Source organism: Hakea prostrata, chromosome 6, assembly GCF_041222555.1.
Source record: "Hakea prostrata isolate BN-2017 chromosome 6, UWA_Hpros_2, whole genome shotgun sequence".
NCBI classification, from domain to species: Eukaryota; Viridiplantae; Streptophyta; class Magnoliopsida; order Proteales; family Proteaceae; genus Hakea; species Hakea prostrata.
In genome coordinates this window covers 37,810,852-37,828,801 of record NC_142605.1, presented here as the reverse complement: position 1 = coordinate 37,828,801, position 17,950 = coordinate 37,810,852, and the positions used below count along the sequence as shown (strand labels likewise).

Below are 17,950 nucleotides of genomic sequence, written 5' to 3'. Positions count from 1 at the left end.
TTCTAAAAATGCATATTTTGGACATAGGGATTCCATGCATCTTAAGACTTAAATAGAGGTTTTAGATCACAAGATCGTTTCTCCGGTCTCCATCATGCTTTCGACCATGATTAAGACCGCGAAAAATGCCTTCCATGGAGATTGACACACCTGGCACATATTAGAAATAAACTTGCTGGGCTGAGAACTTGAGATCCCTCCCATGTCAATTTCCAACTGTTTTGTTTGGTTCTCTCTCGGACAGATGATTCAATCTCTATGTCGGTATTTTTGGAAAACAAAATAACAAAACGAATCAAAGGTGAGTTACACACTCAACCCATGGATGCCAAGTGTATAAGGAGAATTGATAGCTAATATTCTGGTCAATTTGTTCTATGAAAATGCAACTATAATCTTTCTTTGATTCTGTTGCATCCTTTACTTGGTACAAATTAAGGCACCTGTCAATTATCCGAAAGGACCAAAATTGCACCCTTTGGCAAAAGTTGAAGCAGGTGTCATTTACCATAAAAATAAATGCTAGATTTGAAAATAAAGAACCTTACCATGCACATTTTTTTTCTTCCCCTTTCCATTTTTGGGTAAACTTCGCGTGCATCTTCTTGATCATAAAAAGAAACATCAAACAGGAGTGTTAGATGCAAAAAGAAAAGAAGCAGATGAAAGGGTGAGGAGAAAAGACGCTGGAGGAAAGCAGCATTATTTGCAGCAAACATGTCAGGAAAGCAGCATTATTTGCATCTGCCAGCAGCCCACCACCACTAGCAGTTAGAACAAGCACGGCCACATACCTTCAGATCTGGGACCTTTTCTTTTCCCCTTTATTTTATCTCCCTCAAATCAATCCGGGGCCACCACCGATAATTTTCCACTCAGCTAGTGTTAGGAACTTGAAATTGCTCAGGTGATGCGCCATTAATGCACAACACCTGCAGTGAACGGTCGAGATTGATTCAATCTCAACCGAATCAATCTCAACCGTCCATTTCCAAAATGTGTGTGTTCTCACACTTCTGAAAAACAAATGGTTGAGATCAAATTCTTGTCTCGACCTTTCGTAGCACAGTGTTAATATGCAGCACTGAAGTCCAGCTGGAACTTGAAATTGAAACAGAACAATTTTGCAACTGCGACTCCCATTTGGCCCAATATAACTTATGATAGAAATTTCACAGAATAAACCATTAATCACAACCACACATCTTTTACCGTTAGTTTTTCTCCATCCAGAGGACTGTTTGCCAAAAAAAAAGAAAAAAGGACTGTTTGCCGACCTCTAGGGTTCAAAAACGCCACAGGATTTTAGTGTGTTTCAAAAGTACCTTCATGCCCGCTCACGCTTCTTCTCTTCAGCATAGTAGGGGAAAACTCTTTTCGGCCTGGATCATCAGTACATTTGTGCGCCTCAGGTAGCCCCAACTCCCAAGGGTCCCCCTCTTGAAGTGAGGCTTCAGACCCTCCTTTTATATGCAATAATTCTGGGCCAAGAAACATAATTGCCATTCCACTCTTTCTGAATCAATTTATTTTGAATAAAACAAGAAGAAAAAAAAATAATCAACTTCAATGTGACAACTCTAACTTCACAAATATTGATATTTACTCAGATTTTTATTGTTGGCACTGGAAATGTGATACCATAGGCTACGTTTGGTATGCATTTCAAGTGGATTTTGCATTCGTGGATAATACAAATTTGATCATCTGAGAACGTGACATCAAACTAAAATGCATACCAAAAGGCAATTTAGTTATAATATCAATAATGAAGTGATGAATGCTGATTGATTTAAGGCAAATTACGCTAAATAATTATTTTGAGTATTTGGACTTCAGCATAATATGAAATAATGGAAAGAGAAAGAAAAAAATTTCACAAAAATTAAAATTAAAATAAGATGAATGAAATAAAGGGATGGAGTCAGTATTCTTCACTTACCCGTCACACTCTTGCTCATGGATACCCTTCAGCAACTGTTCCGTGACTAGCTCCCTGTTCTGTAAGACTGGTCAAACATAAGTCTTTTGTAGATTCTCTAAAAAACAATGAAAAGTCGCTGCAATACAAGCAAATGGTCATACCATACCCTAGAAACGTGACATTTGGCTCTCTTGAAGAAATCTCACAGTGAGTGTTGAATGAGTTGTACAATTCAGTCATGTGTAATACTCTAATCCAAGAGTGCTCGTTGGACTTACCATAACCCTTAGATTAAAATATACCATGTGACTAAATCCTATAACTCAAAAGGACACACATTGAGAGAGCCCCTCAAAGGAGAGGGTGCAAACTCATAGACAACCAAATGGAGCCACAAGCAGTATTCTGGGATTTGAAGTCTGCACCCAATTAGGGCTTGTAACAAAATTCAAACTCTTTTATTCTGCCGCTTGAATTCTTATTTCTTCCTCAAGATCACTTCATTAATCAATCATGGTACAGATAAATGGATTCAGCATTATCAACTAAGCATAAAGTTACTAGTGGAGATCGTGCTGTAACTTGACCTTCTGATCTTTTTTGCCGTCTGCCCACACAAAATTCTATGCTACGAGAGAGGCCTTAGAGTAGCTTCATCTCTTCACAGAGACTATTGATGTTGGGAACAATTCCTCCATTATGATATCTTAAGACATCATTCCGGACCAAATCCGTCAACATTTCCGATGGGTCTCTTGCGCCACCATGCTGCAAGAATTTAGTCCTAAGAGCAGATCCTGCATCCATTGACAGTGGATTCTCCAAGAACAGCTCCTTCCATATAGATGCAGCAAAACACTTGGCATAAAGGTAGCTATAATATCCTACATAAAGTATGACAAAGGGGAAGGGTATGGGGGAGACATCAATTGGAAATGTTTCACAAGAATGTTCTAAGAACAACATAATGTGGTACAATAAGAGGGTGTGCACCACGAAAAAACCGATGCACATGTTTTAAACTGAATAAATTCACAGTACTTTCTAGTTGACAAACAAGCGACAGCAGGAAGAAAAAATCTTAGCGAATCTCAACCAATACCAACTAACCAAAACATCAGCTGATACACATGATAAAGGTGAACAAGTAGAGGATAAAGGAAGTACATGAAAAGAAAATCTTATCTGATAAGCTTAAACATCAGTCACTGCACAGTATTTTCCAGAACTTTGAGAAGAATTCGTACATAAGAATGAATAAAATCAGCAAAAATGATATCTTAACTGAGGAAAGGCATTTGATGAGTCAACTACAGACTTACAATTAGTCCTCAATAAAGAATCAGGAATACTTGCACCACTGAGCTCCTTTTCTTATGTGCCGGAAACATGGATACCATCCAGTAAACGATACAACCTTTTGCTAAAACAAAATTAATAGGAACCCTCCTGATTTTAGGTCTAGAAACCTCCAGATCAGTATCATCCAAAATGGTGATCCGAGTTCTCCATTGACTTGCATCTGTGGATTTCCTAGCCTCAAGGAGGAAAAGCTTCTTCTCAACAGCCTAATGCAAGTCTTCTCCACAACAAATTCTGTTACTACGTTATTTATGGGGTAATTGCATCCACAATGCAATTTAACTGAGAACACGCACAAGAACAGGCACATAGATTCACAGGCATTGGAACCTACAATAGTTTCCTACTGTTTCAGCAGGAATACATCTTCTTTTACAAAGAAAAAAAAAAAAAGAAAAGAAAGAATATGCTTACTTCACCTAAATCATAAAGAGAAACAAAGTACTTACTATGCATTATTTTAAAGATTATATTGAGCTTTGGGATCACATCCCTACAATAAAATTGTAGCTCATACCTGCCCCATAATTTAAAAGGTGATTGAATCGGGTGTGCCAATGTGTACCCTCAACATGCTTCCAGCTTGTATGTTGTCTTTTCAGGTCTGCAACAACAGAGATTGTATCTCTCGACGAGGACGATTGTTCCCCAAAAAATGTTTGGTCAATCAAAGCATAGAAGATCTGAAATAAGGTAAAATATCTGTCAGCCAAAATGGTTAATTTCAAAAAGCAAGATCTAAGCGTGTACGCCAAGTAGCATATTCTTGAAGCATTAGGAAATTTTGGTACTTGATCTGGATACACGATGACTGCCATGAGGCAAAGTTGATCATCAGTTAAGACTTCCTATATGCTCGATGCTTCAGCTAGTTTCAATGTGTAAGGTTTTCAATCTCAAAATTGAGCATCTGATTGATCTACATCAACTAAAATTCGACTCTGATTCGAACTGGCACGGTCAGAGGAAAATAGGATTAAATAGAAGGGTTTTTTTTTTTGGATTAATATATACAGAAGGGTTTGATTTTTCGGAAATTGAATTTTTGGACTGGTTTGCTCGAGGAACTTGCAGATTTCTCCGAAACAGTGAGCTTCTTTTGTTGTTCTGTGTTTTGGTGATCAAAAGGAACATGATAGCCAAGACAAGAGATTTGCTTCAAGCCTTTTGACCAACTCCATTTTCATCTTATAGAACTGCCAGCAGCCAGAATTAACTACCATCAATTACGATCCAAATTGGGCAATTGCACAACTCTGAACCCAGTTTTGATACCTTCAACGAAGACCTCTCTTAACAGGTAAAGGATTACGGTCCAACTGATCCATTTACTAAGGATAAAATATGCTGAAACCAGCTTATGGGATTCCAAAATAAATTTGCCTATTCCTCTTTTTCTGAGGTTCCTAAAAAATTGAGTGAAGAAGTTTAACTCTTCGGAACATACCAAGAACCATATTGGCTACTCGAAAAAATAGATTGGTCTCCATACTCAACAGTGTGCTTTTATAATTGCAATCTAAGAAAAATCATCTGGAATTAAGTAAAGAGTGCAGAGCCCGAGGAAACAAACCTGCCTCTGCAGCTCAGTTGCCGAGAACATATTTCTGGCACCGTTCATTGACTCCACCAGTTTTTGAGGAATAACTTCACCAGTAGAATAGTGCTTTGCGAACGTCCTTAAGAATCGGTAGTCCCATGCATAGTATCTGGAAAGTACCAGAAAAGACATGAGCCTCATAAAGTGGTTTTAGACATGAAACAGAGAAAATGCTTGAAGATTTGTTTGAAACCAAGAATTTTTGCAAAACCATAGCAAATTGTTAGGCTTAAGAGTCATCACAGACAAAATTATAGGAACTATACCAAAGGATAATTTGTATTTTGTTTCAATGCTGTTCAACATCTAAACAACCACACCACCAATCCAATCAAAAGCATTTTATAACCAACCCCGTTTAGTGGGGAGAAGGCTGAGTTGTTGTTCCTGTATAAACTTTTCTATAGCACAAGCCAAATCTGAAACATAATTGGTTCACAAATATTGTTCCTCAAATTACATCCCCTAACTGTAAAAGATACCAACTACACATAATTTATTCAAATGAACAGAAAAACCATGCAGTGAATAACCAGAAATAACCTCCAACCTTGGGACTTTCACCCTCATCCAAGACAGAACCATGCCGCCCAATCACTTAGATCTCATAGATATCCAGAGGATATTGGTCAAGGTCTCCTCTTCAAAATAATCATGTTTTATTGATTACTCAACCAAATCATAAAACTTCTGACATCTCTAGGGCTTTCATAGTCCCAGGATCCGCAGCCAAGTCTAGTAACTCTGGGTCTACTCTCAATTTAGAGACATGTTTTTGTTTTTAAGAAGTTTGACTGTCAAAATGACTTTATTTTTACACAACACTTTTCGTATTAGATAGAGCACAAAACCAGATTTTCAACAAATTCAAGATTGCGAAAAGTCTGATTCATATTGAAAGAGTAATGTTCCAGTCAAACCTAAACTGGTGTGAATAAATGCTATCAAAATCTCTCTGCACTAACCTATTGTTCTAGATATCAAAACTAACAAATATTTTACTGTTATCATGGATTTTAGCAATGTTTTTACTACATTTAAGAGTAAGAGAAGAGAAGCTTTGGATTTCTTTTCTTTTTTTTGCGCGCGCGGGGGGTTGGGGGTGGGGGGGGGAAGAAACTAGCATAGGATGTAGAAAATTTCACATAGTGCCGAAAATCCAATTTTTTTCTTCAACCTCTTTATGCACTCCAGGGCTGTTGGGTTGGGGGGGGGGGGTCACTTTACGATGTTGGAATTTTATTTTCTAACCAGTTGTACTGGATTCAAATAAGGGCATTTACCTTTTTATAAAATAATATCTCAAATAACCAAAATAACAGGATATTAATGATATTTGGCACAAATAAGGGCCAAACCTGGTTTGACACCACTAAGGCAACAGTAACCTAGACCCAAAAGAAATGCTGCCCAAACAATGATACTTCACATAAATAAGGTCCAAAACTGTTTCAACACAACTACTGCAATAATTACCTAGATCGCCTGGCCGATGATATTTGGCATAAACAATGCCCAACCTGTTCTGGTACCACTAAAGTGATAGTCGCCTGGACCTCGAGAAACCCTCGTTGCCTTGGTGAAACCTCAACAACTGGGTCAACAGTTTCCTACTCTGATTGGATTGGGGAGTTCATTGTAAGTTTCTTATAGGATTCAAATTCACATTCCTGATACTAGCAGGAGCTCTACATCACATGTCCCAACAATGGATCATGGGAAGCTTGCAGCATCTAGTACTGCACCTCAACTTTCACAAGAGACACATCTGTCATTCAGTGTACAAGACAACAAAGCACAATAAAAACTAAGAACTTCGTCACAATACTATATTTCATCTAACAACTTCGTAACAATACTATATTGCATTTAAGTACGGAGATTATTCTTCAATAAGCAAGGGTATGCAGTGTGTCAATGATTGAGATAGCACCATTCCAAGCTATTTATGGTACTCACTCGAAAAGGTTTGCAGGTGTTTCAGCTAAATCAAGAACCACTCTGGTACCAGAAAAGTGTTGGTAATCCTACATCATTCAATAATGAGCAAATAAGATAAAGTAAAAATCAGATAAAGAAAAAATCATATACTAATAACTTGATCTATATTTCAACAGTGATAAAATTTAAAAATACCGTTCGAGAAAGCAAAGAATGAAGAGCATGTCCAAACTCATGAAACAGAGTTTCTACTTCCCAGTGGTTAAGCCTTGGATTTGATGAACCGCGTGAAGCCGAGAAATTGCAGACGAGGGCTACAACCTACACCATCAATTAGTACAGATAGACTTGACCACAGTGATCTAGATACATGACCCAGAAACAAATCTGGATCTTCTACCCACATGAAGAGGAAATTTTCCAACCTGCATGTTGGATTCTTGACATGTGTCCAACCTCAAAGCAAGATCCTCTTTTCTTAGCAAATTGGCTAAAATAGAATTTAACACCATTAATCATTGTTTTCAGCCAATTTACTAAAAAAAAAGGATCTTGCTATAAGATTGGACAAGTGTCAAAAATCCAATCATGTGGGTTGGAAAATTTCCTCTCCATGTGGGTTGAGGATCCGGACTCCTAAGAAACTACTCAAAGATCCATCTAAAGCATGCTTAATAATCACTGCCATACTCAGTGAAATCTTAGCTGGTATACAGCTCAACAAAATCTAGCTTCACTTATTCACAACATTTCGGTATGAAGTAACAAAATGAACTATCAAGTGAATAAATAAGGCAATATTTAAGAACAAAGACAGTCCACATTTTGAAACAAGCTCTGTTATTTAAGGTCATATTGAACCAATTTGATGAAATAAAAGAAAAATACAAGCTTCCTAGGACCATTAGGAACTGTCAAGCACCAATGCAACCAATTTGCAGCATAACAAAATAAGATTCCTTTAGAAGATGATGAGATTTTAAAAGTTAGTGGAAAAGTAATTTGAATGTAACTCAAATTTGAAATAAAAAGTAGAAAACAGATGTTTAATTAAATGATCTCCAGAAGTCAGAATAGACAAACAAAAATATAAAGCTTCCCTTATAGTTGACTCAGTCAACCTCAAAATATAATTCAAATTTAATGGCAGGACTCCAGAGTAAAATGTAACAGAAGTTTTTTAATCTGGAACAGATAGTTGCAGAAATAATGAGACTTTTAATTTCAGCAGATCAAGTACTTAGATCAGGGGATACCTGGTCAAATGCCAATCTTACACTGTGCTTTAAGTTCCCGAGTCTCACACCCAACTGGTAACATTTTCGGTTTCAGGTGGCTCAACCAATTTGACCAAAAAAGGATCACATAACAGGGTACCTGGAGCCAACTCCCAAAGCTGCTCCCTATCAAAAAGCCTACAAGGAAGCATCCTGAATGGAAGTAGTCTCCACTAGCCTTCAAGGGGGCCATGGCACATTTATTGACTCAAGGCTTCTCACTCCAACAACTGAACCGCACAGAACTTTGAAGGAATTCTTAAATCTCATCAATCTCATTCAATAATGTCTATAACCAATTTATGGGGACCAGAATGGGGAAGGGAGAAGAATAAAGAAGATAGGGGGAAGAAAGAGAGGAGAGGGGGGTGCTACAAATGTACAAGCTTTAATTCATTATTTCTATTCCATCCTCAATAAGCTGATTATAAGTGCTTAAATAATAAAAGAAACATACTTCAATAAGAAAACAATTATAGTAGAACTCTTGGAAATTTAAAATTAAGACTGATCCTACTAGGACTCTTCACAATTTAAAACTAACTAAAACTAATCCTAAAGATCCTACCTAAACTAAAATTTTATTACATAAATTAACCCCCAATGAGTAGATAATAAAATCTTACATTATCTTTAAAATTCCCACCAAACAACATCTTCTATTTTTATCTCCTTGCAAACTGGACTCGGGGCCACCAAATAGGAAATAACCTCCTAGTTATTGTTCACGTAGTGTAGCATGAACAGTAATTGGTTATGCTGCATCACCAATTCTACTACAATGTAGCTATAGCACTAAAACAAACCTAATTTGACTATGACAGAAAAAATCCTATCGGCTATTAAAATCATGACTGAAACAGAAAATAAACTAATTATAAGCATACCGAATCTCCATGCAAGTGGTTATGCATGTTTTTCTCCTCATAAGATGCTGGCTTGTAAGTCATGAATAGACCCAGCATTTTGGTTTAAGTATATGCCTTTCAATATGCTTAAATAAATGCATTCAATATACATTGCTACATTGGGAAGCTGACCCCTAACTGTAATACAAAATACCCATATCAAGCACGCATTTTGATTATCAAATTTCTGATAATAATTTACCCATAACAGGAATAAAGGAAATGAACGAATAATTGATGCATGCAGCATAAAATCTGGCCTTAAGTTCATATTATCCATCACACATCACATTGAAACATGATTCCTAGAAGGGCAGTTAGGCAGCTACTTCATGAAATTCTATTAGCAAATCCAGGTAAGTATATCAATCAGCATTACATAATCATCGCACAATAGTTTGAAACAAAATAGGTTCAAATGGGAGACAAACATACAGGAAGTTGGTACTCCGTCTTGGATATTTGACATGCACCTTTGATGGCGAAATGAGCACAACCAGGATACTTCCCCTTCCTGGAGTACAGGTCAAGGTACAGATACCCCAGGTCACCCTACAAATACAAATACAGTGCCATTTAAGCACGAATTATAAGTAGTAAGCAGGGGGGGGGGGGGGGGAATTAGGCTTCAATTCAGAATGCACAAAACTAGATAGTCAAATTGGAAATCACTTAGAATTATATGGTCTGCATCACCTTGTCCTGTAGCTATTAAGCTGCAAGCTGTTAGGATGCTTCTTGAATGCAATTTAACTGAGGTAGAAACCAAAGTATGTTGGACTACAGTCATTACACAGAATTGAACTGAAATCTAGTACTTTCAGTTAGCCATATGGGGGGGGGGTGTCAAGTGATTATATTTTGGCCCGTAGCTTTCAGGAAAACTCAATGTCCGTACTACATGTAAGTTTATGCAACTTTTCTTTTAAAATTCTATACATAATTTACTACCAGATAATACAACATTCAATAAACACTTAAAACACAATTGAAATTTGTGTCACAAATAAGGAAAAACCAATCAATAGTACGCCTTTGTTAAAAAGTGTAATCAGACCATCAATGGAGACTGCCTATTTAAGCGTTGTTATATATGTTATTGGGAAAAAGATCATTGAAGCGGCAGTTTGGCTTCAGATTTTAATAAAGGCTTCAGAGCTATATTGCAAAAAAATTGGCTGTGCAATCCTAAAACTGATAGCCGGTGACACCAGTATAGCCAGGTGCATTGGTGCCTTGACCTGAAAACTGATCTCATGACTAGCAGGATCCTGCCTCCACATTATGCATTTGGTGTTGAACCCCTCCCCAATCTCCAGTCTGTTTTAAAATAAACACAAACACACTTACCACATTTGACTAAGGAAAAGGAAAAACCAAGGTTCAGACCTCGGAAATTTCAGTTTCAGCCAGGGCCAAAACTGGCCAGGAACAAAGATTTAGAAGCTACCACACACACACACTATTCTCTAATCATCCAAGTGTTCAACAGTTCAACCACAAACTCTTAAGGACACGCCTCTATGGATCAACATACATGACATAAAATTTAGTCAAGACTAAAGAAGACAATCCACCTCTTCAGGATGATGAAGTGCCATTTTCAGTACATCTGGATGCCAAGATTCACCAGCTGCAAGAGGTATGTGGCGAAATGTTGCACCAAACAATGATTCTACTAGCAATTTCAAACCCTCAATGCACTGTGATAGGGGAAAATATGATGCAACAACCTGCTCAAAACAGCATGAAAAAAATGTTATCCTGTATGTGAATGATGAAGGAAAAAGTAGGCATCTCTAAAAGCTTCATCACTAAATATGATGCAGGGAATGCAAGAAGAAATTCAACATGTTAAGAGAAACCACTGGTAAACAGGAGCTACTAAAGTGAGCTTTGAAAATTAGATAACATGCACATCAAACAATGAAACACCATGGATAAGCTTACTGCAGAGTCCAATTTGAAGGCAGAGGATTTCATCATCCCAGTGAAGTAGGCCTCATCCCATGGCTCCAAAGCATCAGAACCATGACCAGAAGACTTCTTAAAATTTCGTATTGCCTCAAACTCCTACAAAGGAAGAAAATAGCCGTAACATACCCATGTAGGTAATGATCAGAAGGTACCAAAAATATTCACTGCTTTCAAGTATATGTATCAAGACAGGATACCTCATCAGCCTTGGGCTTGACAATCTTGCTCAAATCAAGCAAAAAAGACATGGCAACTTCTGATGATGAGGCCATGTTGGAATGGGTTACAAACTCAGCATAAGATTTGTGCCCCATTATCTGCATTCATTCCACACACACAAATAATAATACAGAAATAAATAAAATAATAATAAAAAGAAAATCAATGGCTTACAACATCAAATACAAAATTCACTAACAATACCTTCACAACCAATGTAATAGAACTGGAAATGTGACTCATTCCCTGAATTTTATTATAAGAAAGACAACTATAAAATAGCTGAATAAATGAAACTGTAAAAGGTATATCTTTCCTTAACCATGTACAACATGTTAGGTGGCCAACTAAGAATTAACTTCAGCTAACATATTTCCTGCATGAGCAGAAGGATTCTAAGTGTCAACTTGATCATATCTTTGATAGTTGATACCATCAAGAGTTCCATCCCAAAAGCATACTTTTCTACCTAAGACCTTTTTTTTCCCCCTGTTTCTGTGGTTAAAAAAAATCCTTTTGAGCATCAAAACTTGTTCCAAAACTATTTTCAGAGGCATAGGTAAAAGATGATGAAGAGTGGCAGATGTTTGCTCTTCTCTCTTCATCCTTTGAGCCTATGATAGAAATTATTGGCAACAGGTGTTTTATTTGGAGTGGTACAAAAAGAGGTCAATCTGTTTCACTGGTACATAAAACACACTGGTATACCCAAACAGAAGATTCCTTTTTTTTTGTTCCACCAGCACAGAAAAACTCTAGAAATAAGGAATATAAGCATTACTATATGTGCTCTAACTAATTTACAGGATAAGTTTTTTTCAAATGCAGATTTCAAGTGTAACTGCAATTATCAGTAATCAGTCTACCTCTGATTTGATAACATAACTCACAATTAGTTGACAGAGCGAGTGCTTTTTGCTGAATCTTTTTCTAATTCAAAAATTATAATGGTATCCCTTAAAACTTCTGCAGTAATCCTAAAGCCAAAAGTTTGGGTAACTGCTACTCTTCATTAAAACAGTACAGCATACAGGAAGGATTCAAACCAGATTACAACCATGTCCTTTGGGATCCTGCATTAAGTAACAGGCATGATATCAGACAGGTCATGATCATGGTTCTCTTTTTCTTTTTCTTTTTTAATTTTGTTTTTTATTGCCACCTCTTAAAATAACAGCAATTCATGGAGAAGAACATAAAACTTACAGTCGATTAATGCAACAAAGTAGCCAACAGGAAGCTGGCCAAACAAAGCAACACAACAGCCAGAGTCACAGACGACTAATGTAGGCCAGTGAGGAATGGTCCTACAATTACCAGTCCCAACTCAAAACAAGCACGCCAGAAAGACACAAACTAATGTAATGTATTACAGATAACTAAAGAAACACGGAGGCGCTCAATGGACTGTTAAACTATAAGAGTCATAAGCTTTTGCCAGCAAATGTCAATGACAAAGAACCATTCTCATGACCTTAACACCACAAATCAAAATGGAGCATAAGAGATCATGGTCAGGTCTATAAATTTGAACATCAAATGAAACCATTACCATATACAATGAGTAAGTCATCTCACTGAGACAACAATATAGCATAGAAGGACGACCTGTGCAAGTTCATGGCGAGATGCTATAAGCTTATCAAGTACATCAAGATTTGCCTGTGGAACAGAATTTCCTTTGATGTATGACTGCTTCCTAACCTGGAAGTTTTCATATAAGCTTAGTGCACTTTTATAGGTGATTACAATGAAATTTAAGCACTAAAGATTCAAAATTGATCTATTTCTATTACTATACAATGATTTCCATGCATCGCCAAGGCTTGCAACAATATTCTAGGAGTTAAAAATCAGATCAGTTATGCAAGAAAATTGTGAAAAGTTACAAAACTTCACAAATAAATAGAATATAATAGCAGCCCTCTGAAACCATCTTTGGACATTCTGCACTTCGTAAGATTGCATTCCGCAGATACAAAAGAAATAGAATGAAAAATTGAAGAAAATGCCATAGCAAGCCTACAACATGAGGCCTACCTCATCATCCGATGTCCACTGTAGTACAGAGGATAGAGTACTGGGGTCAGTAATTATCCTAAATCCCTTTTCTCTTGAGTTATCTACAACCCCCATCGACTCCTCTGTTATACCATACGAGGAACGATAAATGCGCCTAAGAATATGCTGTATATTCCGTGGAATACGTGAAGCTGGAAATATATCAACAGAACCTGGGTCTTTGCTTATATTTTCACTGAACCTGATAAATAAACCAAATACATAAAGAGGTTGCTCCAATTTTAAAGAAACAAATTTCCTCTGTACACCATGGTGCATCCAAAGCAATAACAAACGTCAACTACAATAAAAATTAAAAGGATAAAAAGGCAAATGAAGACACCCCAAAAAGATCATATATACATGGAATGCAGGACTCAGTTCTATAGCCACACTCCAATTATACTCTTTAACTGAAATTAAAATGACCATCTTTCTTGAGATTTAATATGCAGAAATAGATCAACTAAGCACTAAGGTTCTTGCCCAGTTACCAAGGTATATGAATTACGACCAAAGAACCAAAGCATTGCAGCTTTGGCAGCTTCAAATAAAGACCACTGACAAAATCACAAGGACAAAGAACATTGGCATAAAAGCTTGACACTGATGTGCTACATGCCATTTAACCTGCGAATTGTAAGTTTCTCAATAAAGTTAGAGGAAAAGAAAGGGGTAAGAAGCCTAGTGTTGGCCACAGCTATTGTATTTAGCTCAGCCTACTAACCTAGCAACAATATAGAGATTCCATATTTCATTCCCTCAGTTTATTACTCTCTTTTTCCAAACTAATTGGATATATGGTGGACTGAAGTAACAGAAAACATTAAAAAAGCCCAGATCCCAAGCCATCTCCATTCAAGGAAAGCAGAAAAGGTCTGACTAATATCTTTTAACATACTTGGAAAATAAGATCCCTAGTTTCAAGGCTTAAAATATGGCTTTCCAACAATGTATATCAAGTTGCAACCTAAGGCTTGTGAATTCAAGACAAGTGAACTAATAGAAGAGTAAAGCTTTAATTTTCTCTTTTACCCTCTCCACAGAATAATATTATCCTTAAAACAAGAATGACTTACATGGAAGAATCCAAGCATAAATAAAGGTATTCTTCTGCTAGATTCTTCTTGTTGATGAGTTAACCCACACATGTGACCCATAGATGAGTTAACCCTGACATCCAAAGCAGCTCGAACAAGAGAAAATATCTATCAAGCAGGGCAAGAAAATTTATAATCCAAGATCACATTATTGGCCAACTCCCCCCTCTCCCCCCACACCCACCACCCCCTGCCTGGGGGGCAAAACAAAATGAAAAGGACAAAGAAAGATGCTGGTGTATAATTAGCATTTACAATTGGTATAATTTTTTTTAGTAGAATTTACCAAAACCTAGCATGGCACATTCTGAACTTAACACAAATAGCAAGCTCCTCATTAATGAACCAAAGATGTAATAAAATGGCCAACATGTTTAAATTCTCCACCCAAAAAACAAAAAAAATAAAATAAAGACAAAGTACACCATATTTTGCAATTCACTACATAACAGCTGCAAGTTGACAGGAACAAACCAACACCATCTAGACAAAGGTTGACTCATTTTTCAAACGGTTCACTGGCCTAAATTATGCAACAAAGTTCCATAAATTGAAAACTTCTTTTATTTGGTTTATGACTACAGCAACATCTTAAAATCTTTCTGAAGAAACCACAAATGATGGACATAAAAATACTATAGTAGAAAATAAGATAATAACGAATACCAGGTTTGTCGTAATAAATTAGCAATTCACTTAAATTAAAAAGAGATTTGCTTCACTTACTCTCTGCAGAGATGAGCCATATCAATGTTTAACTGATTAACTCGATGTAACTTCTCTGTCATCAAAAGAGAAATTATAATAATTGAAGGACGAAATATTTTCTAGCTGCTACACCAGTAAAAAGGTTTGACAGAGAATTGTATAGGTACCAGCAGGAAGATGGATCCCTCCCTTTTCAAAGTCAACACGCAAAGAATAGGCTGCCCTTTGAGCTTCTTTTGTTTGGAGAAGACCATCTTTTTCTGCTTTTAGCACCGAATTATATAAAGTATGATTTGTATTCAGAAACTGCAAAGTTTTCCGAACAAAACAAATTGTAACTGTCAATCGTTAAAGCCTATAAGATATCTACTATTCAGCACAGCTCTTGCTCATTATAGGGAAAAATAAAAATACTCGTTGATGGCTTAATTCAACTACCCTGTAGCCAAAATTTGATCACAATAACAAAAATACAAAAACTAGCTGTCCATAATTTTATATAGTACATCGTGCTCCCTATTTCATCCTAATGGATGGTTTCAGCTTCTGACATGTTGGGAATCAACTTAAATGCCAGCGTTTATCTTGTAGCGTATCAGTCGGACTGATAGATTTATCACATTGCCTTTTGGGGACATCAACTGACTCATGCATAAGTTGGGCACTATCAGCAACCACGCTGGACGATGGATACGTCAGACCAGTCGACAACTTAAGTTAAATTACCAGGTCCAAGCAGCAAACAACTCTGTCTTGACCATTTTTTTTTTAATTCCGAATCATTTTTGTTTATTTTTTTATCTAAGACATCACCAAATACCAAAAAAATGGGTTGTTTTTCGATTCCCTGTTGTTCAGCGTTTGCTAACTCAGTATCAAATCAGATACTGCCCTAGGCATTGAATAGTTGGCGATTTGCCTGGAGCGGACTGAATGCCTAGGCATCAAAACACCAATTGATGCCTGTTGTAGTATGTACCCAAGAAATTCGTAAGGGTTATACAATATCCTCTACTTTCTCAACGACAACACCACTCTCATACAACAAAATGCTATATGATAGGCATTGGATCAGCACCAAAAAAACTGGAGCTCAAAGCAAAATCAAGTCATTTAAACGCTCAATATCCCTTATCCGGGGATGGGGGCTGCAGCCAATGGAGGAAAACGTTCATAAGCCCAAAGGGTCAGTAACGAGAAGGGTCCATATAGATTGAAAATCATGCTGTGCTGATTGCTGCTTTGCCATTCCAACCTTATTCAGTTTACATTGTAAGCTTCTCCACTACAATTCTATCTTGTTACTGAGGTACCAAACTGAAGCATGAAAAAAGAACAAACATATGCTAAAAAGTACAACAAGAATGAGCTAATTCCTATTGATTTCTTTTCGAAACAACAGAACACCAAATGAGTGATCTGTCACCTCACATGTAGATACTCCTGAATCCTCAACGACGCCTTGTTAGCCTCCTCCACGTATTCCCTGAAACACACAAAACAATGAGAATAGAGTCCGGACAGACGAATGCAACAAAATCACATCCATATTAACCAATTACCTGTTAGGATGAGTATTTCTACAGAGTTCTGCCGAATCCACAACCGAGCAAACCTAAAGAATTAACTAGTTCCATTAGTCTCACCGCTCCTTGACTTGTAACTGACCAGTCTAAGAGAAAATTGATCGGGGAAACCTACCGTGTCTGATATCTCGTCTGCGGCTCTGATGATTTCCATCGATGAAGGCGTACTAGAGGCATATGAAATGAGTTCGCTCGATCTGAAAAACAGAAAATTTTAGGTTCCAGATAATATTTAAAAATATATATAAATGGATAAATTAAATTAAAGACCTAATAGAAGGATACCTCTCGATTGCTTCATCGACAAAACGTCGGAAACCTTTCGCCGTCTTCAAGATTTCGAATCCATATAGACCTGTTTCTCCGGTCTCCGGAGCTACCGCTGCGTAGAAATGGTCTCTGCGAGAGGTGAAGGTCCGAACCGTGCAATAGAGAAGACGCTTCGAACCCAGAATTGGAACTTTTCGCCGTTTCAGGGCAAACATTGTGTTTGAATCCACTAAGGCGCGAGCAACAGAAAATCTCGACGCTGAGAAGTTTGGTTTTTTGCTCTCTCCGCTCAATTTGCTACTCAGCGGGTAATACCTGGAGCTTATAGACGATAACAACGGTATATGTTTGTATTTTGTATTATACGGATACATAAATATTCCAGCTCCTATCCAATGGGTGGGCCTATTCGTGGGCTCGACAGCCCATCCATCTGATGGGTCTAAGCAGAGCAGCCCAACGCAAATTCTTTTTTTTTTTTTTTTTGGATGATCTGCTTTTATATATTTATTAATTAATACTATTCTGTAAATTTCGGTATCATGGAGAGCATGAGTCATGGGTGATCAAGAAGAGGTGTAAAGGGTGTTGTTATGGATTTTTTTACCTAGAAATCTGGACTGATTAGATAGATGTAATCCAATGCTAGCTAATATAGGGGATTAGTATATCTAAACAACATTACATCCATCCTTTCTATTATCTTAGGGCCTGTTTGGTTACATGAGTCTGGAGATTTCAAATATATGGAGTTATAATTTATAAAATTAGATGTTTGGTTGTGGAATGAAATATGTTGATTCATCCTAAAAAACTATTTGATCCACATGATTTTTGTGAATGTGCAAATGTATAGGTTTTTTGGAATATCTGTATTTCACCATTTACCCATAAATCTACAAAATTCACGTTTTTAGTGTAAAAAGGTGAATCTCTAGATTTCATGAATCTAGAGATTTTTATAACCAAACGGATATAATTCTTAGATTCATGTAACCAAACATGCCCTTAATACAT

At 37.0% G+C, this 17,950-nt stretch overlaps 1 protein-coding gene across 2 annotated transcripts; it reads right to left on the bottom strand.

The window, feature by feature from the left end:
* Nucleotides 1-1,097: 1,097 nt before the first annotated feature.
* On the bottom strand, nt 1,098-17,250 carry LOC149013908 (Zincin-like metalloproteases family protein). 2 transcript variants are annotated; one of them, XM_089158025.1, is made up of 19 exons: nt 16,949-17,250; nt 16,779-16,860; nt 16,640-16,692; nt 16,509-16,563; nt 15,245-15,383; nt 15,096-15,150; nt 13,249-13,471; nt 12,817-12,912; nt 11,187-11,306; nt 10,963-11,085; nt 10,590-10,745; nt 9,448-9,564; nt 7,023-7,148; nt 6,846-6,913; nt 4,860-4,995; nt 3,804-3,969; nt 2,512-2,808; nt 1,943-2,001; nt 1,098-1,516 (listed from the first exon to the last, which is right to left on the bottom strand). In XM_089158025.1, exons 1-17 carry the CDS (start codon nt 17,146-17,148, stop codon nt 2,567-2,569), a joined length of 2,157 nt encoding a protein of 718 aa, XP_089014151.1. In that variant the 5' UTR covers nt 17,149-17,250; the 3' UTR covers nt 1,098-1,516; nt 1,943-2,001; nt 2,512-2,566. The 2 variants fall into 2 exon arrangements, with proteins under 2 accessions (XP_089014151.1, XP_089014150.1); XM_089158024.1 differs by having other exon boundaries at nt 1,099-1,481.
* Between the last annotated feature and the right edge of the window lie 700 nt (nt 17,251-17,950).